The sequence below is a fragment of the Podarcis vaucheri genome (genome assembly GCF_965113315.1).
Source record: "Podarcis vaucheri genome assembly, chromosome: 17".
Lineage (NCBI taxonomy): Eukaryota > Metazoa > Chordata > Lepidosauria > Squamata > Lacertidae > Podarcis > Podarcis vaucheri.
In genome coordinates this window covers 3789983-3815961 of record NC_138755.1, presented here as the reverse complement: position 1 = coordinate 3815961, position 25979 = coordinate 3789983, and the positions used below count along the sequence as shown (strand labels likewise).

The 25979-nt window shown below is 48.4% G+C and overlaps 1 protein-coding gene across 4 annotated transcripts in view; it reads left to right on the top strand.

The window, feature by feature from the left end:
- FLNA (filamin A) overlaps nucleotides 1–25979 on the top strand; it is an 85924-nt gene that overhangs the window by 50922 nt on the left and 9023 nt on the right. The window contains exons 24-42 of one of the 4 annotated variants that reach the window (XM_082205692.1): nucleotides 208–370; nucleotides 1583–1743; nucleotides 2947–3117; nucleotides 3200–3323; nucleotides 4056–4212; nucleotides 5083–5272; nucleotides 5533–5556; nucleotides 9450–9697; nucleotides 13841–13948; nucleotides 16628–16718; nucleotides 17676–17816; nucleotides 17940–18068; nucleotides 18433–18606; nucleotides 18745–18906; nucleotides 19041–19244; nucleotides 20033–20185; nucleotides 20963–21085; nucleotides 22974–23240; nucleotides 25026–25163. In XM_082205692.1, the coding sequence (XP_082061818.1) occupies nucleotides 208–370; nucleotides 1583–1743; nucleotides 2947–3117; nucleotides 3200–3323; nucleotides 4056–4212; nucleotides 5083–5272; nucleotides 5533–5556; nucleotides 9450–9697; nucleotides 13841–13948; nucleotides 16628–16718; nucleotides 17676–17816; nucleotides 17940–18068; nucleotides 18433–18606; nucleotides 18745–18906; nucleotides 19041–19244; nucleotides 20033–20185; nucleotides 20963–21085; nucleotides 22974–23240; nucleotides 25026–25163 (2928 nt within the window). The remainder of the gene's footprint in view (nucleotides 1–207; nucleotides 371–1582; nucleotides 1744–2946; nucleotides 3118–3199; nucleotides 3324–4055; nucleotides 4213–5082; nucleotides 5273–5532; nucleotides 5557–9449; nucleotides 9698–13840; nucleotides 13949–16627; nucleotides 16719–17675; nucleotides 17817–17939; nucleotides 18069–18432; nucleotides 18607–18744; nucleotides 18907–19040; nucleotides 19245–20032; nucleotides 20186–20962; nucleotides 21086–22973; nucleotides 23241–25025; nucleotides 25164–25979) is intronic. The other 3 variants (XM_082205693.1, XM_082205694.1, XM_082205695.1) reach the window with 3 other exon arrangements.

Sequence of the window (25979 nt, the reverse complement as noted above, 5' to 3'; positions counted from 1 at the left end):
TGCTCCATCAAACATTTTTGCCTCATATATCAAAATGTCTTGGGCTGCTTGAGCCTGGGCATTAAGGGAATAGTGCCAGAGGAGTGAGCTTGGCTGCCACCAGTCTGCGCACACCTGAGGCCACAGGAGGGCTTCCATGATGCATAGGCTTTGAAGTTCGAGGCATAGCACCCAAGAGCTCCAGCTTTCCCCTTTCTTCTTCTTCAGGTGTCCACTCTATTGATGTGACTTACAATGGCAGCCCTGTGCCGAGCAGCCCCTTCCGGGTTCCAGTAACAGAAGGATGTGACCCCACAAGGGTTCGAGTGCATGGTCCTGGCATCCAAAGTGGGACCACCAACAAGCCCAACAAATTCACGGTGGAGACCAGGTAAAACTGGAGAGAGACCAAGGAGGATTGCTGTGCAAAGGGTGCGGCCTGAGAAGGGCATCACCGCCTGGTTTGGGCAGCCGACCTGGCCTGCTACCCTCTGGGGGTGCAGCCCAACCCTCAAAAGAAGCTGTGCTAATCTGGAATGGGCCGGAAGGAAGTCATCTGCTACCCTCTAATGGATCACCTTGGTGGCTGCTAGGAATCTTGCAGGAAGGCAGGGCATTAATATGCAAAAGCAAAAAGTAAATTAAAAGTTTTGTGCTTTTTATAATATTGCAGGCGAAGCACCTTTAGTAAAGGTTTTATTCTTTTAGTGTTTTGAATCTTAGTCAGTTGCTTTTATGTGGTAAGTGACAAATGTAATAAATGTGAAAAGTATCTCTTTAATGAGATGAGATCCTGGCCAGCTTTTTGCAGTCACAGTAATGCAGCACTGAGCTAGTTGGAGAAGCAGCCTGGAAAATGAAGTCTGCTCCTAGCAGTAGCACTTCTAAAGGTGGTGAGAGCATAAGAAAAAATGCTCTCTCCATTGGGATTCCTTTGCTTTGCATCAAATCTGCTTCCTTTTTTTAAAATGATATTTATTAAGGTTTCAAAGAAAAGAATTACAAGAATTAGAAAAAAAGAAGAAAAGAAAAACAAAAGTAAAAATAAAAGAAAAAATACAAAATACAAAAAAGATAAAAAACACTTTAAAAAATACATCAGTCTTTCCATACCTTACATTCATTTCCTTGTTTCCCTGACCTCCTCACACCTCCCTTTAGGGCCCAAAGATTGGTGAGAAAGTGTGTTAAAAGTATAAGCAGGAAAACATGGTTGGAAGGACAGATAAGACTAGGCAGGCTGTGGTCTGATCCAGCCACCCAAGCAAAACAAGATAGCATACTTAAGCTACAACTAATCCTTAAGGCAACCAAAATGGTTTCTTGCTCTGTGAATTTTAAATTTTAAAATGCATTGGCGTGTGGGGATTTTAGCTTTTTAAGAGTTCACGCAAGATTCATTGGCCCACCCCAGAACTGTTCTTAATGGAAGCACTTCCACTTCCACTGCGCTTCTAAGTTGCTTGAACAGGAGCTTCCTAGTTCACTTCCTCAATCTTCTTTGCCTGAGGCATGAATCTGTGACAACTCCCAACTATCACAGGCTTTGATTTGTTGATCAATTGGGGCCTTTTAGAGTCAAAACTGGTTTCTTCTTCTACAGGGGTGCTGGTTCTGGTGGACTGGGCCTAGCTGTTGAAGGTCCCTCTGAAGCAAAGATGTCATGCACTGACAACAAAGATGGCAGCTGTTCTGTGGAATACATTCCCTATGAACCTGGCACCTACAACCTCAACGTCACTTATGGTGGCCACCAAGTGCCAGGTACCGATTGGGGCTGGGATGTGTGTGTGGCAGTGGTAGGCAGGAAGTGGCATGGGCCACTGATTTATAGGTTGGTGATGGTGGTTCTTGATGCATAGGTATCTTCTGTCGCTCTTGGCATACATGGCCCAGGAGAGGGAGGCTACTCCAGCAGTCAGGAGCCTCTGGCCCATGGTCCTAATGAGGCCTGGCAGGAGTCCTAATTTGGCCCACAATAGTTCCCCCTGAGTCCTGCCCACCTACCATCATATAGCATTTGGTGTGAGGCAGGTAAAGATGCGGCTTCCTGCCTAAAGTGGGATTTGACTGAATTGCTGTTGGGGATTGCAATGTTTTGTGCCTTTGGCCAAGTGCTTTGATTTTGCACTGCCTGGGCAAAGGAAACACATTGGCAGCTGCCATGGTAACATCAGGTGATTGACACCTGGGTGGCCCTGCACACCTGCCAAAATGGCTGACAAGGTCTGGGTGACCTAGGGATCTGGTCCACTGACCGGAAAAGATTGCTCTTCCCTTGGCTCCACACAATTCAATTGTTGCTCTTGATTTTTCACCACTTTGGTGTGTTTTTTGCGGGCAGGGCACTGGTGGAAATTTAGGCTGCCTTTCTAGCCAAAAGAGAGGCATATAGTCCCATTAGGCTCTCCTGGTACCTAAATAATGAAAGCAAGATTTCAAGCTGCCCAAGGTTCCTTGGCCTAAATATTCTGCAAAACAAGTTCATATCCATCTCTGTTTTGCGTTCTTGGTGCACTTTGTCAGTTCTCCTCTGAGCAATCTCCAGCAAAGCAGGAGTGGGCTGGGCAAGCAGGATGGTGTAATGCTTAGTTGTGGGATCAGAGGCTGTGGACCGTAGGGCATGCCACATAGGGGTGGGGGACCTGTGACTCCCCAACTCCCATCATTGCTGAGCATTGGTCATGCCGCCTGTGGCCCTTCCAGCTCTACAATTCTATGGTTTTATGATTGTATGCTTCGCTTGAGTCCCCTGGAAGCTCAAAGAGACAGGCAATTGGATTGCAAATAGGACTTGCTGGTTAGGAAAGTTGGCCTCCTGAAACACAAGCGTGGGTGGGACTCAAAAGCTAGAGACTTCTTTTAAAACTGCATTTGATGTAAGGAGTGTGTGCTTTACCTGAAACCCTGAAGTGGTTTCTGGGATCAAATCCAACTTTTTTCACCCCCTTCTCTCTCTCTGCATAGGGAGCCCCTTCAAAGTGCCTGTGCATGATGTGATAGATTCATCTAAAGTTAAATGTTCAGGCCCTGGCCTGACTCCAGGTGTTGTCAGAGCCAATGTCCCCCAGTCCTTCACGGTTGACACCAGCAAGGCAGGTGTGGCACCCCTCCAGGTCAAAGTTCAGGGCCCTAAAGGTAAGCGAATCTCGGCTTGACTAGACCAGTAGTGCCTTCCTGGGGCTTGGCCCTTCTCTCACCTGTTGAACTCTTCCTACAGGAGTGGTGGAGCCTGTAGATGTGGTGGACAATGCTGACGGGACCCAGACCGCGAGCTACGTGCCAAGCCGGGAAGGCCCATACAGCATCGCTGTGCACTATGGAGATGAGGAGGTGCCCCGCAGGTAAGGGTTGTGGGTTGGCCGCTGTAGGCCAGAGGGAAGACAGACTCAGAAGCCTCCTTAGGACAGAAGCTTGGTACACTGACATTCATAAGGAAGCTTCTAGCCCCTCTGAGCCAAGGCAGAGACTCTAATAGCAATGGCTGCTTTTTGATGTTTCCAAAGCTTCAGATGATTCACCATTTACTGGAAATCCAGAGTGTTTGTAAACCCAGCACTTGAGAATCTGAGGCTAGGGGACTTACCTCTCAGGATAATGTTTTTAAAGTTTCATTGAGCACATTGGGCAAGTTGTTTGAGAGAGGGCCTCTGCAAATCTATTAAAGACTCCCATGTAATCAGTGTTGGAAGCAAAACCTTATGCCACAGATCTTTTTGTCTCTTGCTGTCGACTGGCAAATTGTGTCAGAGCAAAAACTGGCACAAGACTTGAAAGCTTTTCCTGGAACACTGAGCCCAGTGTACAGTGTCTTACACTTACCAGTTGTTTCTGCTGAACGTGCTGTCCTGTCAGTGGGAACTTCTCATTGGTAGAGGATTCCATCAGGCTGCAGTGGCCTCAGATTGGTATTTAATGCCTTTATTTTGTGTAAGAGAAAGATGAGTGACCCTTAATGATCCTGTGGGGGAACACCTGTGCACCCTGGAATTGAGGGATGGGGGTGTGGCCATTTCTGTCAGTTGCCTAACATTAACAGAGGCACTTCTCTCCCTCCCTCTTTTATATGCTCACAGTCCATTCAAGGTTAAGGTTCTTCCCACACATGATGCCAGCAAGGTAAAGGCTAGTGGCCCAGGGCTGAACACAACAGGTGTGCCAGCCAGCCTGCCTGTGGAGTTCACAATTGATGCCAAGGATGCGGGAGAGGGCTTGCTGGCCGTCCAGATCACCGTAAGTGGAACAGTGTCCGAAGGGGAGATGAATGCAGGTTGGGGGTTGTTGTGAGAAGGCCTTCAGGGCAGAGGGGTCGGTTCCACGGTAGATACTTGGGGGAGAAATCAATGGGAGATGATGTGGAAAAGACTGGGACAAGTCTGAAGGTACACAAGCTGCAGTCAGGTGGACTGTGAGCTCCTTCATTCAGTCACGTGGTGGCACTGCCTTGTGGCAACATCCTCACTGATTTCTGTAAGCCCCATGGTTGCATAGTCATACTTGCTGTCTTGTACTCAGAGGGTGGGAGCTTTGATAACATTTCCAAATGGCAGAAAACGCTGCCTTGTTCATTGTCCAGAGCTTTCTGCCCTTGACTCAAGCTACCCTTCTCATCCTATACTTAGAAGGGCCACCAACTCTGCACTTGGTGAGAGTCTCTTGACTCCTGAGTATCCCACTGCAGCAAGACAGTAGATTTCAGTACTCATTTTGAACCAGAGGTCTATAGTGGTGGCAAGCCTTAAGCTGAGCTTGCATCTAAAGCATAACAAGGGTGTTGTGTAGGTCACTGACCAATTTCACAACTCCTCCTTGGTAATCCCAGTTTATTCATGCCTTGCTCAGCCCCCCACCCATTTTAAACATAAAATGTCCTTTCAGTGCTTTCCTATGTAACAGCAAGAAATGCTCGTGGTGGCTGTCTTCTTGTGCCATACAGGGTTCAAGTGGGTTTTCACTCATACAAATTCCTGTCAGATTCTCATGACCATAACAACTTTGGGGCAGGGACCTAGGTTTAGAATGGCTGCTGCAGTTGCCGCTTCTTAACTTGAAATGCTTGCCTTCCTTCTAACCCCCCCCCTTCCTGGGCTGTGCCGTGGCCAGGATCCTGAGGGCAAGCCCAAGAAAGCCACCATCCGTGACAACCAAGATGGCACCTACACTGTGTCGTATGTCCCAGACATGACCGGCCGGTACACTATCCTCATCAAGTACGGTGGGGATGAGATCCCCTACTCGCCGTACCGCATCCGGGCCCTGCCCACTGGCGACGCCAGCAAGTGCACCGTCACAGGTGAGCGCTCCTCCCAGGTGAGGGTCTTATGGGGGGGTGAGGGCTGCTGGAGGGTGGGGCGAGCCACGCTAAAATAATGCCACGCCCTCCCACCACATCGACTGCTTTTTGCCGGGCACATCCGGCCACACCGCTCACCCACCATGGGGAGGGAAATGCCACATTGCCTATGTTCTCCTGTGTTTTATTTTAATTGTGCACTGTTCCGTGTGATTCTTGTCTCACTCTGATTACCCTTGCTCTTTGCCCTTTCACCTCAGTGTCGATTGGAGGTCATGGGCTAGGTAAGCAGCTTGCTGATGGCTTCCTCCCCCCACCCCAAGTATGCCTGCCTGCCTGCCTGCCTGCTCTCGCTGCTTCCTTTTCCGCTGCATGGTCTCACACTGGCATTGGGCTCCACCTCTGCCCCAGGTCAGAGAGGAGAGGGCAGTCAGGCTTCCCTGCCCAAAGGGCTGGTTGGAATAGTCCATCTGGAAGGGACCTCTTGTTCTCAAAGCAGGTCTCTGCTGAAAACTGGGTCAGTTGCTAATATAGAACTTCACAGAACCTGGATAAAAGCTGCCATTTCCCTGGTTAGGCTATAAAAGAAGCCTATGTATTCCTTGGTCTGTTAAAACCTTGCCAGGACCAAAATGATCAGGCGGGCGCTTAAAGTGCAGTGCCACTGATTGGTCAGTTAAAGCTTCTAGTTCAGGGATTGTGGGGGGGGGGAGGCTGTGGCACTTGCAGTGGTGCCCCTCCTCCCAGACATAGCCAGCATGGCCCAGTGGTCAGGGATGATGAGAATTGTAGTCCTTATATCTGAAGGGACACAGCCCTGCTTTAGTTGTTGTTTGTTTTGGGCTTTATCTCCTCTACGCTTGCTGCTAAACAAGAACTGTTTTCAGTAGCTCCCTTTGATACCTGTTCCACTTTTAGCAAACATGTGATGAGTTTGAATGACAGGACTTGTGCCAGCGTAAGGGAATGCCAGCTTCACAAGTAGCGCACGTGAAGGCAGTTGGGGCCCGTACTTTGTCTTAACCCATTATGGACTATTGAAATCAGTAGTGGCTCTTCAGGGTCCCAGGCAGAGGCCTTTTGCTAGAGAAGCTGTTCCTTGAAGCAAAGATGCTAGGGGTCAAAACAGGGTCCTTCCTTTCTTTTTCATTTTTCAGTTTTTTACTTGCAGAGATGAGCCACTAGTTTGCCCCTGCTGGAACATATTCACTTTTTGCTTCTTCCAGCAGGATAGGATTGCTGTGAACTAAGCCTCTGCTTCAGAGGCAGAAGAGAAGCAACTTTTGGGGAGGGGGAGCTGGAAGCCTTGCATTTTCTCCAACCCTAGCCATTGATAGGAAGCAAGGAGGTGGATCTGAATGTTAGTGGTGGGTTGGATTATGGCTGTCATGGTACATTTCCCCCTTCCCCCCCCTTCTCTCCACCCTCCCCGCCTCCCCAAATAGTCCTCTCCTACTCTTTGCCTCCCTCTCCATCTTCCATCTCCTGCTGTGCTTGCCTAATGAGGGGCATGAGCTTGTGAATCAGGAAATGGATCAGGTACATGCATGTTTCTTAACTCTGGGGAAGGCTTCTGTCTACAGGCAGGCATGTTGCAAGCATTGCGGTGGCTCAGTTGGCCACCTAGGTTTGTGGGAGTCCTGTTGACGTTGTCTTGGCTTTCCACAAGAAGTGTGCTTCAGGGGTCTGTATCAGGCACGTGAATGGATTTTGTTTGCCACATTTCTATACTGTCAAATAGCTTGAAAACTCTGAGCAGTTCACAAGAATAAGAGGCTAAAACTGTAACACATAAAAATCTAAAACAACTACAGAATAAAGTATTATTATTATTATTATTATTATTATTATTATTATTATTATTATACCCTGCCCTCCCCAGCCAAGACCGGGCTCAGGGCGGCTAACACCAAGTATAAAACAATTGATTAAAATACAACATTAAAATGCAGCCTCCTTTCAGTAGAAACTCAAATCAAAAACGTTTTTGGGGATGAAAATGTCATCAAACCCAAAGCAAAAGCAAAAGAGCAGCAACACTTCTTTTGAATGCAAAGGCCCTGGGAGCATTGAAATGTCTTTTCCTATCATCCAAAAGATCAGTGCAGGTGCCAGGCGTGTCTTTTTGGAGAGGGCATTCCACAGCCTAGGTGCCTCCACTGGAAAGGTCATCGGGGTGAATTCCTGGCAGCATCTTCAGACCAGGGAAACTGATAAGTGGTTGCCATCTTCAGGAAAGCTAGGTTCCCCACCCCAAGTGTAAGGGGAAAATAACACCTCATGGTCTTCCTAAGTAGATTAAAGGAGTCATAAGCTGCAGATAGAGCCCGAGACCACAGTGAAGAAACATTATTTATTCAGTTTACATACTGTCCTTTATTAATGACACATTATCAGTGATAAAAACATAATAAAAATTAATAAAAAACATAATAAAACATAATAAAAATTATTATTAAAAATTATTAAAAATTATTAATAAAAAACATAATAAAAATTAATGACACATTATCAGTGATAAAAACATAATAAAAAGCATACTGGCAGACAGCCTAATAATAAAATAGTCATCATAATAACAGTCTTTCCCCTCCACATTTTTCCAGGCTGTGGGCCATAGCCGTAAGCCTGGGTAAAGAGGAATGATTTTGCCTGGTGCCTAAACATGTACTATCTCATCTCCCCCCCCCCCCAACGTGCACCCTCTATGCAGCTTGACAGGCAACTGGTAGTCCTCGGCTTGTCTTTGCTATCCAGAGGGCTTAGGAGTCAAATTTGGCTGGACATAAATCTAAATATTTCCCCTTCCCAGCACTCATTCCCAAAAACACACTCTCATAGCCAGCACTAGGGGCCCAGTTTTTATTATTGTGTGTGTAGCTCTGATCATGATTTGCCATTTTACAATAGGAACCTAAGCCAACAATAGAAATCTCGATTCAGCTTGATGTTGATGTGATGGGGGAGAACACAACCATGATATTTACAGCAGCTTCTCTGTTAACAGTGTTGTTGCTTTTGGAAATCTCTTTAAGCCAGAGCCCTCTCTGTAAGAAGGATTAACCCATTGTGGTGCCTTCCAGATCTTGTTGGGCAAACTCCCATTGGCTCCAGTTTCTGTGGCCATTGGTCAGGTAGGATGGGAGCTCGAGGGCACCAGGTTGGCTGCCTCATGTTGGCTGCCTTTAAGCTAGTTTGAAAGTCTGTGGCTCAAAATCTCCTCTTGTGCTATGATTTCATAGGGTTCGTTCTTCAGTGAGAACAAGCATTTCCTTGGCATTGGCCGACCCCTAGTCACCCAAAGCTGTAACATCCCTTGCTTTATGAACAACCAATGCTTCTACCGCTGGGGTCCAATCATGGCTTTAGTTGCCTTAACTCCATCTTGCTTTAGTCCTTTTCAAAAAATGTGATGTTATCTGACTGTTTCCTTGGGGGCTTGGTGTCAGATGGCAAGAGTTGGGTCTGATCCAGCTCCCAGCCTCCTGTGCAAGCTGGAAGGGTTTTTTAACCCCCACCTCAACACAATTGGCATGGGGGGCTCTGACAGCCTCTCTTCTGCACCTCAACCACCTCTCCCTTGCATGAGCACATGTGAAAATGGGAGTGAGCCACTGAGGTGCATTGGAGAAGAGTCTCTGGTAGATAGTGGTGGGTGGGTTGGTAACTCTTGGCTGAGTTCTAAACATTGTCCTGCCAAAAACTTAACTGCTGACCAGGTTTTGGTATTGGCTGGAACAGCCATCATTTTGAGCAAATTGTGGTGTCTGCAAGTATTCCTGGAAAGAGCTTGCGTGGGGTCCACCAGCAAGTGTGACCTGGCCCTAGTGTTCCAGCCTGTGTTTTCTTACTTGCAAAGTTTCCTTTCTTTCTCTGTCATCCACTGTAAAAGCCTTTGGCTTTATACAATAAAATTGACCACTTGTACCTGCAACTGAATGGGTGAATATAGTCCATTGGTAAGTTGCTCTGTTTTGACCTACAATGGCTTAATTCATCTGTGCAATATTGTTCCCCCCACAATTTGGTCAACCTGCCCTCTGTCTCAAAGTCCCCATGAGGCCATGTCAGCTGGTATAAGAGGCTGGGAGCTTAGGGAGACCCGTGGTGCATGATGGGAAGGAGTTGGGAATTGGACTCCAGTTCTCCATTCCTCACTGGCTTTCCCTTCTGCCAGGAGCTGGCATTGGGCCCACCATCCAAATTGGTGAGGAGACGGTGATCACGGTGGATGCCAAGGCTGCCGGGAAGGGCAAGGTGACTTGCACAGTATGCACTCCTGATGGCACAGAGGTGGACGTGGATGTGGTGGAAAATGAGGACGGCACCTTTGACATCTTCTACACGGCGCCCCAGCCAGGCAAATATGTCATCTGTGTGCGCTTTGGAGGAGAACACATTCCCAACAGTCCTTTCCAGGTTACGGTGAGTCTTGGGGTGACCAGGGGGCAGTAAGTGGCCAGAGGTGTCTGGTTCAGCAAAGGGCTTAGTGCCTAATGCAATTGTGGCTAACACGGTGCTGATGTTGGAAGGCTCATACATGTGTGCAAGGTCAAGTCTTGTCCTGCGGTAGTTCTGCCTCCTTTAAATGAGTGATAATGGAACTTCCTGCCATATTGACTTAGAAGCCCAGAACTGCGGTGGTGAGATGATTTTACCTGAAAGAGCAGGGGCCGTATTAGCAAAGGAGCTCAGTCTTTGTTTCGGATACTTCTTGTGTGTCTGTCCCAAAACTTGTGACATGTTAGATGGAACAGTCCTCCTGGCACTGAGTTCAGATCTAAGCCCTGGGCTACATCTGAGCTGGTTAACATGAATGAACATACATACATACATACATACATACATACATACATACATACATGGGAAGTGGGAGGTGAGTCCCCTTCTCAAAAAAAAAAAGCTCATGTGTATTCCAGATCTGAGAATTATACATTCTGGGCTCTGCTTGTTTGCTCTAGGGTTGCATGTTCTCAATGGCAAAAATCCAAAATCCTGCAGAAAGGGGGCTCTGTTCAGACTAATTGGGGTTGTTGGGGTTTTTTTAGAAGAAATTGCATCCATGATCAGATTAGAAATATAGTGGTTGTTCCCCCTGTGCCCCCAAAACAGAGGGTGTCATAAGAGCACAGGCAGAGGGAGAAGTTCTGTGCAGTGCAGCATAGCATACAGAATGCTCCCAGCTGTCTTATGCAAAAGCTGCTGAAAACTCCACCTCAACCTCAGATTTTGCCACATTGCAGTCTTGGGGGCTAGACACATTATTTTAAACAGATCATTGGTATGTCCAGTTTTATAACCTCCTGCTTTTTGAGGGGTGGGGGGATGGTAACTTCTGGGTAGGACTTGCTCTGTTTCTTGCCTTTAGGCACTCTTTGCAGGAGCAGACGCCTCAGTTTGCTTAGGAATAATCAAGTGGGCAGCCCCCTGCTCACGCCTCTGGAGGATACATGTGCATTGGGTGGCAGAAAAAGCTGTGTTGCCCTGATGTATAGATTGTTGGTTTATCTTATTTCATAAAATTTATACACCCCTTGATGGTAAAAACAATCTATATTTGCTCCCTCTGCTCTTATTTGTGTGGTGAGGAGATCAAGTAAAAGGGATCATTACTCAGAAGTAGGAGAATTCTCATCTGCAGGCATTTTTGAAGGCTTCTCCATGTACACTTCCTGCCTGTGGTGTAGTACTGCAGCATAGGGGCCATTTCTGGGGGGATCTGGGTGCCGAGGCACCCACAAAATGTTCACTGGGTGGCTGGGGGGGGGCACCCCAACGCAGCGCACGCATGACATTTCATGGTGCGCTGAGGCACAATGGGGCTCATGGCAGCCTCAGGAGGGCCCGTTGGGCCCCATCAGCCCCCTCAGGCCGTGTGATGACATGCGTGTAATGCACTGGGCACCCACAATGCAGGGTGGAACCCGGTGTAAGTGTACAGCAGCATGTGATTTTAGTGTACCCTTCCATCTAATGATCTTTTTCTGTACTACTACTTTTGAAAAAAATAGGGTTCCTTGAAATGGTGCAAATTCTACTGACAGGGCTTATCCACACTTACTTTTTCCTCCAGGCATAAGCGTGCTTAAAAACTCGCATGTCAGAGTGTTTTTCTCTCTCCTTGCCCTGGAGCTTTCTCCACAAAAACCCGCTCTTTAGTGCTCAATCAGAGCAAAGGTCGATTTGGGTTTCCTGCGGATTGCTGTTTGCTCCAATTGAGCTTTAAAGCAGTGGCAGACCTTGGGGTCCCAAATTTCAGCGTCACCCTGTGCAACACCAAAATTTGGCGCACTCCCCACCTCTTGCCTCTTTCATTCTGGGTAATAGTTGTGCTCCCAAGGCTCCATGCCCAGGGCAGCCAAATTGGTCGGGCTCCCCTAAACCTGCCTCTGTTTAAAGAGTGGGTTTCCGTGGGGAAAAGTCGTGAGCAAAAAGCAGGTGCTTGGACACCATGCCTAGAAAAAGTGGAGGGAAAGTAAGTGTGGATAAGCCCTTATTCTGCACAATATGTTTATCTGGAGCCCAGCATCAAATCTGTTACAGTCAAATTGCATCGATGTGAAAGATAAAAAAAATGTGTTTTGTGTTTTTTTTAAAAAAATGTGAGCTAGGAACTTGCACACAAATGTTGCATGCGCACACACACACAAAACTTGTCCTGCTGTAACATGTGACTCATTGGTTGGCTTTTGTAGACCCAGCCTTCCTGTTTAATGCATTACTCACTCTTTCCAGGTTCCAGTGCAAAAGGAACCCTCTGGCTCAGTCACAGAAAGCGGAGGGAGGGAGGAAGCGGTTGGGAAGGGACAGTGTCCCTTTTTTCTTTATGGGTATTGTCTTGTGTGTGTTAGAAACAAGCAAGCAAATGTCCCTCCACCAGGGAAGTTTTGACTCAGTGGAAAGCATTTTTGAACCTGATTTCTTCCTCTTCCTCTCTTACCCCACCTCACAGCCAAGAAACTGGAGTCTCTCCACTTGAGCACAGATTTCTTGCACAACTGAACTTCTGCTTTAACTCTGTTAAAGGCATCACCAGCAACAAAAACCCGTTAATATTTTTCTTCTCCACCTCCATTTCATCCTTAACATTTTTATAGCACTTGCAGTCAGTGCTGGGCATCTTCACTTGGAAATTTACTGAGTTCAATAGACCTAGCTGAGTCCCAGAAAAAATTGCCTAGGATCTCAACCAGGACTGGCCCTGAACATTTTTCTCCCTGAGGCTCTGAGTGTGTGTTGTGTGTTCTTTTCCCCTAGTTCTGCTGTTAATTCAGTAATACACCACAGTAGTAGCTTATGCCCATGAATTACAGAATTTCAGAGTTGGAAGGGGCCCCAAGGGTTATCTAGTCCAACCTCCTGCAATGCAGGATCAAGGTTCCCCATCCAATTGGAAACCATACTGGACCCTGCTTAGCTTTGCAAATATGCTAGCACCTAACTTATTACCCAGATTTTTCTTGAGTTCTCCTGCCCTGCCCCACCCCATACAAAGTGTCTCTGCAGAATAAAATAAGTCCTGTCTATCTTAACTCTTTTAGTCATTTATTTGCATCCACTTCATGCAGGCTTCTTAAAATGGCACAATCCCTCCCTAGGGAATAGAATGGCTATGATAGAAAATCCAGATCATAATTCATTCAGCAGGGTATTCTCCCCCCCCCCACCTCCAGCTCTATCCCTGAGAGCTATAAGGTGTGTGTGACCATCGCATAAAATAGCCAGAAGACTTTTTAGCATTGCGGTTTCCTGTGCTTTTTGTGTGCAAAAGGAGAAACCCCATTCTCAGCCCACAGGCCACATTTTTGGGCTGTCTCTCTGCTCTAGACATAAATTGGCACCACGTTGCAACATGTGCGTTTCAGGCAATGAGATCATTATTTTGCGTTGGCAAACAGAATTGGTTTCCTTGTGCAGGCCTGGTCATACAATACTCCAGCTACATGCAAACTTGAAATACTTTGCACCAGAGTGTGTGGCTTCTGTGATTGTGGACATTATATTTGGGTGGTGGCTCACAGGGGCGCTGTCACTCCCCATCACCTTTTTCCTGGTGTACCTGGGTTATAGCACAGTTAGACTTTCTGAATGTCTAAGCTTAGGTTTCCTTTGAAAAGCAAGTTCTTAGCTCCATTGATGGTTTACTACTTTGGGTGAGGGGATGTGTGTGGATGCCAGATTCAAGCCCTTTCTGAAGCAAATAATTCTCAAAACAATCATAGGTGCCCTATGTTGCCATATTGCTGTGGGAGATATGTGTGGGATACTATCCTCTGGCAAAGAGCTAGTATCTGAGAGGATTGTTTTGTGCAATAATGACCGAGTCTGGAAGGTTTTTTATTTTTTATTTATTTTTTTTACTGTTTTTGCAAAGTAAAAACTTGTCCCAGGGAGATGATGGTTATGGGATGACATGATGGCAGCATGCTTGCCAGAAAGGGCCACTGGGCTGTTTCCCCTGTTCCTGTGGTTTTAAGTTCTGAAATGGAAGCACGGCAGGGTTGTCCTGGCCCTGAGCCGGCCTCTCCACTGGTCCATTCTAACACTCTTGCCCCATTCCCGCCACAGGCCCTGGATGGTGAGCGCACGACCCCCCAGCAGATGGCCCAGCCGATGCGGGCCCCACCCTACGCATATCCACCTGGTGCACAGCAGCCCTGGGGACCGGCAGTAACAGTTCAGTTTCTTGGAGGAAAAGCTAGCCCAGGGCATTCTGGGTGGGGGGAGCACCCCATGGAATTCAGCCGCCTCTGCTTTGCGCTGTTTGCCACTGCTTGGGAGGGGGGGGGAGCTGGTTTTCTGCTTGAGGTCGCAAGATCAAAGGTTCCCTGCTCTTTTAAACAAAAACAACTGGTGGCAGGGTTAGATTATGAACCCACATCTGGAAACTGCAGATGGGTTAGAACGTGTGCCAAGAAATGGAAACCCACTCCCAGGAAAGGCTCCAGCCCCTGCCTTTGCCCTGAGAGTTGTTGAAACTGATGTTCAAATTATTGTTATTTTCCATTTTGGGTGATTCTTGGTGGAAACAGAATAATCTAACCCAGGGTTTCCCAAACTTGGATCTCCAGCTGTTTTTGGATCACAATTCTCATGATCCCTGAGCACTGGTCCTGCTAGCTAAGGGTGATGGAAGTTGTAGTCCAACAACAGCTGGAGACCCAAGTTTGGGAAACCCAGATCTATCTAACCCAAATGATCTCTTCTGTCAGAGCTCCTGAGGAGCACCTGCTAGTTGGGTTTCCTTCCCAGGAGGAGGAGGAGGAGCAGCAGCAGCAGCAGCAACCTCCTCCTTTTCTCATGAATTTCTTTGTTTCCAAAGTGAAGAGTAAGCAAGGGGGGGCCACCAATCCAGACCAAAACCACGGTGGGGGCAAAGGGCTAATGGTCTCATGTCCCCTGGGTCTAGGATCTGGAGGAAGCCTCATCAGGAGGACATTCCTTCACTGAGTGGGAAAGTCACTAACTTTCAAGACCGCCTTTTCTGAGGCAGCAACTTTTTTTTTATTTTAACTGAGCCAGGAGACAATTCACCATTTCCACAAACTTTGTGATCTTGGGCTTACAATCCTTGGAAATAGCTGCCTTTTATTGAGCAGCTGTGACACACACACACACACACACACACACACACACACACAGTGTCCAATGCTAGAAGTCGTTGTGCCTACTAGGAAGAGAATCAGAGCAGAATCAACGCAGTTTGAAACTCTGCTTCCTTTGCTTCTGCAGAAAGCTTTTGTGGGGTGGGGCAGTGGCTCTGCTCCTGCAAGTGCCCCACAAGAACCCAAGCAGTGGGCTTTGTGGCTCTTTTGGGTGGTCTGCCGGATGCCCTGTGCAGACTCTTCATCGCTTCTCTCTCTTGCCCCCAACTTTGCTTTGATGCTAACGCAGGTGGGCTGCTTTCAGAAGCAACTTTATGGGCACCTCTTCTCCCCCACCCTTGCTTGGCCTCTCCCACACCTGAATTCCAAGGGGAGAAGAGACCCCCCAGAATGTGACCGGATCGGGGCTTTTCCCAGGGTGTCTTTGTCTTTGAGGTCACATCCCTTTCTCTCTTGATGCCGGGGAGGGGGGCCATCTGTGCTTTGTATGTCGTCCTTGTCAATACCTCCATTCTTTTTTTTTTTGGGGGGGGCTGCCAAGTCATATCTCAGGCAGGTTGTGTGATGTTCACCTTTCCAGGATGCAAAGAAGGATGCTTCTCTGTCCCCTGGGGGGGGTATGGCTAGCATTTGTCCTGGGCAGACACAACTGGGAGTCTTACTTGGCTTGCATCCTTGTAACTGCTGATAGACATGGCCTCCCAACTCCCATCAGCACCTGCTGGAACAGTCAGTACTTGGGGATGATGGGAGTTGTAGTCCAGCAATATCTGGAGGCTCACACAGGTTCCCCAACTGTGCTGCAACAGCTGGCTGCACATCAGTGGGATTCCACTCCAGTGAAACACAGCCACTGCCAAACAAATGGGGGCAGTGCAGCATGGGTGGGTGTGTTGTAGAGTAGTAACTCCCTTCTGCGTTAGTGCCTTGCAGTGCTGACCTTTTCAGCTGATGATCATAAAACTGGCATTCAGTTTCTCTCCTGTGGATGAAATATTCAGCTACCAAATGACAGGGCCATGGGGGTGGGGACAGAATGAGCTGCACAGAAGCAACTGCCCTACTCTCCACTTGTTGTGCAACTCCCAGATACTACAGCGAATGCCACCCCATTGGGAATGCTTCCTGAAACAGCTCTAAAACCAAACCAAACTCCCTCAGCTTCTGTTTAAACCCACCATGAAATAGAAAGGGGGCAGGGGGAATAAGTGTCATCTCTCCAGAAATGTGTTCTTGAACTAGGAACAAAACCAAAATCGAGTTCTGGTTCTTGCCAGCTTCAGTGTGTTGAGTCCCAGGACCTCTTTCTGCACTGAGCAGCTGTTGGAATGGCTCTCTCGGTATGTAAAATGACTGCTGAGCTCCACTTCAGAACCCAGCATTGTGCTCAGTTCAAGAATCTGACTCCAAAACTCTCCCAAGCAGATGTTTGCAATACAAACTTACCGAAGCAAACCTGAAATTTAAAAGCATTTAAAGGGAAGAAGGTCCACCAAATCCATTTTTATGCAACAGCTCAGGTGGCTTGCTGGCCAGCTTGCCTGCCTACATGCTCTTTCTCTCCCCCCCCCCCCCGACTGTCTGGTACCTGGTGGCTTTTCAAGGTCTGTCTTTGTCTGCTCCATGTTCCATCGCTGTTTATGAACTCCTGCCATTTCTTCCCATCCCTCCTTGTCTTGTCTGGCTCTCGAAAAAGCAAAGACGATTCTCACTGCTGTGTTGGGTTGGGGGGTGCCTCTGTCTTTTCCAGGCAACAGACCGTCCTGTCAATGGACTGGATGCCGGGCTGCGGCCTTTCGACTTGGTCATTCCTTTTACCATCAAGAAAGGAGAGATCACAGGTAATGGGATGTGAGGGGGACGTGATCAAAGCGGTTTAGGACTCTGCCTTTTACAGAGGTCAGGGCAATAGTTTATAGCCAGCCTGTGTTTTGAGCAGTATGCTTGGAGCACAGAATGTAAATGGAGGCAGAACTCAGCTTCCTGATCTCTGTTCAGTTCCTAGTCCTTGTGGCTCTTAAGGTAGATTGTGAAGCATATGGCAGTGTCTGGCAAGATCAGAGGGCTGCCTGAATAACGGTTTATAGTGGCTGGGGTAGGGGCTTCAGTGCGGTTTCTGTTTCTGCTTTTTGTTTTGCCCTCTCCATAACTAGCATAAGTAGAATAAGTTCTAGAAGGTTTTATGCAGATTCTGGTTCTCTTGATAAAGGATATGGGTTACCTGGGTGCAGAACGTTTGATGCAGAAACCAAACTTTCCTAGTTTGCTTCAGGACAGTCTGAAAATATAGCTGTAGCACTTGCTGTTACATGCCCTGGTATATAAGGATTTGGATATAGATCTTAATCATGTCTCCATCCTTGGTAGCATATTTTTATCTCTAAGAGTCATGGAGCTGGAAGGAACCCAAAGTCTAACCTCTTAGTCCAACCTATGCAGGTCTAACCATCTAGAAAGCTTATCTACTTCCTCACCTCAAATTAATAATCTGTTGATGGCATAGCAAATAGAGCTTTGCCAAACCAGTTCAGTTTTTTAAACTCCTAGGATTGCAGCATATTAAATGTCTCTCCTTTCAACAGCTCTATGAAAGGTAGATGGAATTACAGCTTTACATGAATCCAGTGGCCTAGCTAAGCCCAGTGAATTGTGGACCAGTGATTTTAATCCAAGTCCCCTTAAAATGTCCTCTCTGGGGTCCTTGCAAAAAACAGATTCCTGGGTCCTTGCATTCCTACACTGATGAACAGAACCCACCAACTTAAAAGGGCTTTCTGTGGTTTCCTCCCTCCCCACAGGTGAGGTGCGCATGCCCTCTGGCAAGGTGGCAAAGCCAGACATCACAGACAACAAGGATGGCACAGTGACAGTGCGCTATGCCCCCACAGAGGCTGGCTTGCATGAGATGGACATCCGTTACGACAACATGCACATCCCAGGTAACACACACAAAAAGGTGTTTGGCTCTGAAATTACCAAGCTCACGTTGGTTGGAGCAACTAAATGTGCGCTAGTAGGTATCTAAAAGATGTTGACGCCATACCCTCCTCCCACCTCCATAGGTAGCCCACTGCAGTTCTACGTGGACTATGTCAACAGTGGCCACGTGACTGCTTATGGACCAGGACTCATCCACGGGGTAGTCAACAAGCCAGCAGTCTTCACCGTCAACACAAAAGATGCAGGAGAAGGTGAGTCCGCAGGGTCCACTTGGTGCTTGGAACTGCTCCTGCCCTCTGGTTTTCTGGCCATTTGGGCAAGGCTGTTGATGCTTCTGTTCTGTGTAAATGCACACAGCAGCTACCTGATCCCTCCATTCCTTGCTGCAGGGAAGCAGCAGAGAAAATAGGCTTAGGATTGTGTGCTCTTCTTCACAAATCTGTCATTGAGATGCCTAGCAAAACCAAATATGCAAACTTGTATAGTCACACACACACACATTTGGGGGGGGGTCTGCCTTGATTTTCAGCACAGGAGCACACTGGCTCAGTTACTGGGGCACTAGGGCTAATGGCTCTTCCTGTGCTTTACGTTTGATGTTCTGCTTGTTTCCAGGCGGCCTCTCTCTGGCCATCGAAGGCCCCTCCAAGGCTGAGATTGGCTGCACTGATAACCAGGATGGCACTTGCACAGTGTCGTATCTTCCCGTTCTGCCTGGCGACTACAACATATTGGTGAAATACAATGACAAGCACATCCCAGGAAGTCCCTTCACTGCCAAGATTACTGGTGAGATCTGGAGCCGGCCCACCTGGGCTAATTAAGGAAAGAAAGGGGCGGGTGGTAAGCTCACACTGAAGGGGAAGGAGAAGGTAGGCTGCAGGCCCACCTTGACGGCACAATGCCTGCCTTTCTCTGCTTCTGCAGGAGATGACACGATGCGCATGTCCCATCTCAAAGTGGGCTCCTCTGCCGACATCCCCTTGAACATCACCGAGACGGACCTGAGCCAGCTGACAGCCACCGTGATCCCACCTTCTGGTCGTGAGGAGCCTTGTCTGCTCAAACACCTACGCAATGGGCATGTTGGTGAGTGACCGAGAAGACCTCCACTTTTCTGGTTATGTCCCAAGCCGACTGGCAGAGCTCATGGGTAGAAGAAAAGATTATATAGGTATAACGATTCTCTTTTGCTTCTTCCTTTCCACCCCATCTTTCTGTAGGAATTTCTTTTGTCCCCAAAGAGATTGGAGAGCACATTGTGAACATCAAGAAGAATGGGCTGCACATCCCCAACAGCCCCATCACAGTGATGATCAGCCAGTCTGAAATTGGCGATGCCAGCCGCGTCAGGGTCTCTGGCCCAGGGCTCAGCGAGGGACGGACATTTGAACCTTCAGAGTTCATTATTGACACAAGAGATGCTGGTATGCAGGTTTATAATCCTTTGGTTCAAAGACAAGGGCTACTCGCCATGGTGGCTGTGCTGTCGGAGGGAGTTTGCCTCAAGTGAGGACCAGTTGCTGGGAGTGGCAGGTGGGGCAAGGGCTGGCCAGCTTCCTTTGGGCAAGTGTTGGACTAAGGTGGGCCCTCTGGCCTGATCCATCAGGGCTCTTTAGTTCTTATTGCTCTTGGGGAGCAATACGCCAGAAACACAAATCACTAAGTCAATAAGATCCTTGGTTTGTTTTCATCTCTTCCACCCCACTGACTGATCCAATCTGTTTCACCATGATGACGCTGGCTGTTTGTCCTCCAGCTGACAAGCCCCATCTTTGGCTAGCCTGATGTTCAGGAATAGACATAGGAAAGGTAGCATACTGGTGTTCTACTGCTCCATGCATACTAGTTACAACCCTATGTGCATAGGTGTTTAGAGAAGCCCTTCTTGAAAAGTGGACCATGTGACTTTTGCAGGATGTACTGTTATGTGAGCAAGGTAGACTAAAGAGTAAGAAGCAGGGTGCAAAAAGAGGAGCTGTACCTATTTATCTACTTGCACTTTGACATGCTTTCGAACTGCTAGGTTGGCAGGAGGAGGGACCGAGTAACGGGAGCTCACCCCATCATGGGGATTCGAACCACCGACCTTCTGATCAGCAAGTCCTAGGCTCTGTGGTTTAACCCACAGCCCCACCCGCATCCCCAATAGCTCATGGTGGTGATGTCCAAACATATAACAAAACCCTGTTACTACAAACTGCTTCTCTCTTAGGTTATGGTGGGCTGAGCTTGTCCATTGAAGGCCCCAGTAAGGTCGACATCAATACTGAGGACCTAGAGGATGGTACTTGCAAAGTCACATATTGTCCAACAGAGCCTGGCAACTACATCATCAACATCAAGTTTGCAGACCAGCATGTTCCAGGTGCGGGTAGTCTCCTCTCTGGTGGGTTGTTGCATGGGGCGAGGGGAGCAAAGGTGCATTCAGGAAGTGCTGGTGGGACCCTAGAACATGTCTCCAATTGAAGATGGGACAAAGGTGTCCGTAATACTTGGGTTGCTGGAAGAGATTGCAAGTTACCTTCCAGTGCTTGCTTCTGGTTGAACTATGGATACAAAGCATTGCAGGAGTTGAAAGCAGGGGGTTCATCACTTGTAAAACAAATATCTGCTCCAACGTATATGCAGCCTACACACTGCATGATCAGCAGCATTGCCTGGTGCAGCTTTTTGCTGTTCAGGGTTGCAGATAAAGGGCAGTCCAATGCTCCTCTGCATCCTCCCCAGCAGCAGACCAAGGCAAAGAGGCCTCGCTTACTTCCTGACTTGGTGTCGCTTTTTTATTTTTTATGTAGGCCTTGTATGGAGAACATTCAGTCCTTAGTTTTCCAGTTAGTGATAAGTCTAAAACGTGTGACAAAATGATTGCATAGTTTTCTTAATGAGATTTAATGCCAGATGAGAGGCGATGGCTACACTGGAGGATGTTGAGGGCGGGTGTGTGTGTGTGTGTGTGTGTTGTGACATTCAAAAGCTTACACAGGGAAGTTGATTCTTTCTCTGGCTCCTGCCCTGAAACCTACCCCCCCCCCCCAATCCATGATCTCCTCTCCCTGAAAGGGCCAATTGGGGCATGTGGCCGAGCCAGTAAGTCCCTCTCCCTCTGGCTTACTTTCTCTCCCCCTCCATCTCTCTGGTGCAGGGAGTCCATTTTCTGTGAAGGTGACAGGAGAAGGACGAATGAAGCAGATGATCACGCGCCGTCGCAAAGCCCCCTCCGTTGCCAACATTGGCAGCCAGTGCGACCTCAGTTTGAAAATCCCAGGTGAGTGGCTTAAGGATAGGCTTTGTGGTTTGGGGTGCTGCCTAAAACAAGCCCAGCAGTGGAGAGCTATTGCCCAAAACGAGCTATTAAGTACCCCTCCCACATGGTTAAAGGTCAGGAATATTCCAATCCCACCCTTGAACTTGGCACAGAGAAGTTTGGAAGGCCCATGGACAGTGCCCAGCAAAATTTTGGAACCCAGAGTATGTGTTCAAATCTCCATAAGCCTTGTTTTCCAGCTCAGAATGATACAGTGCAAAACCAAAGCATATTCAGCCAGTTGACTCGTAGTTCCCCCAGTTGGCACAGAGGCTGTTAGAAAGGGGAAAATGCTGAAGTGTAGGACAGGCATGGCCATCTGGGAGTCCTTCCAAACCATAGCCAAGTTGGTGGAACACTTTGGTTTAAGACACAGGTTGGTAACTGGGAGCCACATACAGCCCTTGACCTCATGTTATGTAGCCCTCAATGCCTCCTAAAGTTTTCCCATTCTCTCATCCCAGCACAATTACTTTCTTTTCATTTCTCCTGTTGTTGCTTTCCCTTTAATATGTAGAGTTTCAGAATTTTATTTGAGTTTTTTGGTGTATATGTGCTTGCTTTTTTCCTGGTTGTAAGGCTCAGAAGTAAAACTGTGGCTAGACTGTTGTGTTTGCAAGTGGAGTGAAAACTGCTTCTATTTGAATATAAATCAGCAGTTTAGGGCATTGTGTCCAAACCCCTAATGTCAGCAGAACTACTCGGAAACAATGAGGGTAATTTCATGCATGTTTTGAAAAGGGGAGAAGGACCACTGCAAATCTACCTCCTTGAGGGGGGATCTCTTTGGGAAGGCCGCATTCCTCAATGCACCACCACCACGTGCATGTTCTGTAACTGGTGCTGGCTACCAGGACAGGCCTCACACTGTGTTAGAATTCAGATGGCCTGTGGAAGAAGTGTGACATTTGTACAGTGAAATACCTCTGCTTGCCAGTGGTCTCTGCTCCTGCCAAGGCTATTGTGGACGGGATCCTGTCCTGGCCTTCATCTAGAATAGGCATCCCCAACCTGCGGCCCTCCAGATGTTTTGGCCTACAACTCCCATGATCCCTACCTAACAGGACCAGTGGTCAGGGATGATGGGAACTGTAGTCCAAAACATCTGGAGGACCAAAGGTTGGGGGTGACTGATCTAGAACAATAGGGATGCAGTATCACTTGCTTTGTATTTACAAGGGTTGTTTTGTTTTGTTTTTAGAAGAAATATTGGATCTGGAGAAAATTATTAAGATCTGACTATTCAGACAAGGGGACGTGGGTGGCGCTGTGGGTAAAACCTCAGCGACTAGGACTTGCCGATCGCATGGTCGGCGGTTCGAATCCCTGCGGCGGGGTGCGCTCCCGTTGCTCGGTCCCAGCGCCTGCCAACCTAGCAGTTCGAAAGCACCCCCGGGTGCAAGTAGATAAATAGGGACTGCTTACTAGTGGGAAGGTAAACGGCGTTCCGTGTACTGCGCTGGCGCAGGCTCGCCAGAGCAGCTTTGTCACGCTGGCCACATGACCCGGAAGTGTCTTCGGACAGCGCTGGCTCCCGGCCTCTAGAGTGAGATGAGCGCACAACCCTAGAGTCTGTCAAGACTGGCCCGTACCGGCAGGGGTACCTTTACCTTTATTCAGACAAGGAGCAGCATTAAGTTACCTTGAGAATGGGGTAGGGAGACAAGGGGTTAAGTGTGAACTGGACTAAGATCCAGCTGCTCTGAATGCCCTGTGGGCCACCCCTGCCATAGAATGTGTGTGGGTCTTGATGGTCTTGGCACAGTGGTGTTGGCTGATGGTAGGGAAGGAGCGAAGCTGCGGTCTCATGTTTCTACAGCTGTTTTATTTGCTGCCCCTTCTCCCACAGAAATCAACATCCGGGACATGACGGCTCAGGTCACCAGCCCTTCAGGCAAGTCCCACGATGCAGAGATCTTGGAGGCAGAAAACAACACTTACTGCATCCGCTTTGTGCCCACTGAGACGGGCATCCACTCTGTCAGCGTCAAGTACAAAGGGCAGCATGTGCCCGGAAGCCCCTTCCAGTTCACCGTGGGCCCTCTTGGCGAGGGTGGTGCACACAAGGTCCGGGCAGGTGGCCCTGGACTGGAGAGAGCTGAAGCTGGCGTGCCAGGTAGGACTGTGGCCTTGGACGGGGGACGGAGGTGGGGAGGGGACAGGATAGGCAAAAGGGTGTAACTTGGGAGTTGTGGGAGGGAGGGGTGTGAGATGGTACAGCCTGGGCCTGGAAAAGTCTTTTGATGCAGTGATGGGGACTGAGGCAGGTCAGCCTCCATTGTCAGACATGACTGCAGGGGTGCCTTGGAACCCTGGAATCTCAGAATGGTAGAGCTGGAAGGGACTCCGAGGGTCATTTAGTCCAACCCCCTGCAATGCAGGAATCTCCGCGAAAGCATCCATGGCAGATGGTCATCCAACCTCTGCTTAAACACTTCCAGTGAAGGAGAGTCCACCACCTCCCAAGGGAGCCCATTCAACTGTCCAATGGCTCTGTCAGAAGCTTCTTCTCAATGTTTAGTTAGAATCTCCTTTCTTATAACTTGAAGCCACTGAAAACAAGTTTGCTCCCTCTTCCATGTAACAGCCCTCTAGATGCTGGTAGAGGGCTTTCCTATCTCCTCTCACTCTCCTCTTATCCAGGCTAAACACGCCCAACTCCCTCAACTGTTGCTCATAAGTCCTAGTTTCCAGACCCTTGATCATCCTTCAGAAGTTGTTGGGACCCACAACTCTCATCAGCCCGAGACAGCAAAAAATGGTAGTCAGGGATGATCGGAGCTGTAGTCCATAGAACCATAGGTTAGGCACCATTTAATGATAAGGAAATGATGGGGAAATGTGCCCAATGTCTTCTTCCGCCCACCAGGCCACATCGTCCTCCCATCTCCCTTCAGTTTTCAGCTCCCATATCCCGAGAAGTGGGGCCTGTCCCCTGGGCGTGTTCTGTAAAACTCAAGTGTACTTGAAATAAAAAAATTCCTTCCAGTAGCACCTTAAAGACCAACTAAGTTAGTTCTTGGTATGAGCTTTCGTGTGCATGCACACTTCTTCAGATACACAGAGTGTGCATGCACACGAAAGCTCATACCAAGAACTAACTTAGTTGGTCTTTAAGGTGCTACTGGAAGGAATTTTTTTTATTTTGACTATGGCAGACCAACACGGCTACCTATCTGTAACTGGAATCAAGTGTACTTGGATGATGATTATATAGCACCACCAGTCTTGCTATCAGAATCCCCCTGGGCCTTGTGGCTAAGGGCAAATCCACACTTAAAGCACATCACTTCCCCAAAGAATCTTGGGCCCTGTCGTTTGTTATGGGTACTGTGACTTGTAGTCCTGTGAGTGGGAAACTGTGGTTCCCAGGCTTCTTTGGGAAGGTGCTTTAGATGTATGGTGGAGTTCTGCCCTAAGCTGGGAGTAGCCAACATGATGCCCTCAAAGATGCTGTTGGACTACAGGTCCCATCATCCCTGACCTTTAGCTATGCTCCCTAGGGCTGATGGGAGTTGTAGTCCAGCAACACCTGCAGAACACCATGTTGGCTGTTTTTGGTTTAAGTGATGTATCAGAGGAAGCATCCCCAAACACAAGGGTCAGGATCCACACCACCGGCGAAGGTGTCCTTCCCCATATGGGTGCCCTCCAGATATTGTGGACTAAAGCTCCCTGCCAGTTTAGCCAATGGTTGGGGTTGATGGATCTGAAATCTCTGGCAGACACCAGGTTGGGGAAGGCTATGCAGTGGTCACTGGAACAAACTCTGCAAAGCATGTTTCGGATATTAGTAAGAGAAAGGCTTTTTGTCCCAAGCTTAGTGCTAAGGTGGAACTTGCATTAGCAAAAGAGGACGATGGAGCGCCTCCTGATAAGACTTGTTTGCCTTCTTCCCCAGCTGAGTTTAGCATCTGGACGCGGGAGGCTGGGGCTGGTGGCCTCTCCATTGCTGTGGAGGGCCCCAGTAAGGCAGAGATTGCTTTTGAAGACCGAAAAGATGGTTCATGTGGTGTTTCCTACATTGTGCAAGAACCTGGTAAGTGGTCATGGGTGCTGCATGGAGAAGACTGCTGCATGGGCTGAGGGTTTTTAACAGGAGATTTAAAGAAGGGAGGGCATGGATGCAGAGGGGAAGGGGGGGTGTTCTGTGTGCCTGAGAGGGTGAGGTGGGGCAATTTTGCCAGCTGCAGCAGATGCATGAGAATTAGGGAATACTTAGTGAGAGATCAAAATCTTGGGCTCTGCCATCTCCCTAATGCTAACCCCAAGATGAGGGGTGTGTGGACTGAAAACAGCCTTTATCAGCACTACAGGGTGAAGGACTAGGCCCTCTCCACCAAAAGAGGGGACGTTTGGTGTCAGTGCAAAACAGCCTTTTCTGGGGCAGGTCCCTGGTTCTGGAATCCCCTCCCCAGGGAGGCTAGACTGGCCCCGTCCTTGATGGTTTCCAGGGGGAAGTGGCCCCCATTTTTATTACATCCGACATTTAATTCGATGTTGAAGGGTTTAACTCTCTTTTCTTCTTGGTTCTCAATATTGTGTTCCAATTCTATTACTGAGTGGTGGACCACAGCTCCCATCATCCCTGACCTTTGGCTATGCTCCCTAGGGCTGATGGGAGTTGTAGACCGGCAGCTTCTGGAGAACCCCCCCACACACACACACACCTCCATCATGGCCTCCTCACTCTTGGCGTTTGCACTGGCTTTCATACTTTTACCCCTTGTAAACCAAGCTTGTGGAATGGCCCTTGTTTCAGCCGAATGGTGGTATACAAATGTGGTGTTAAATGGATGTAGATAGCTCCCAATTTAACTGAATCTGAGGGGGGTGGGGTGAAGGTAGCCCTGTC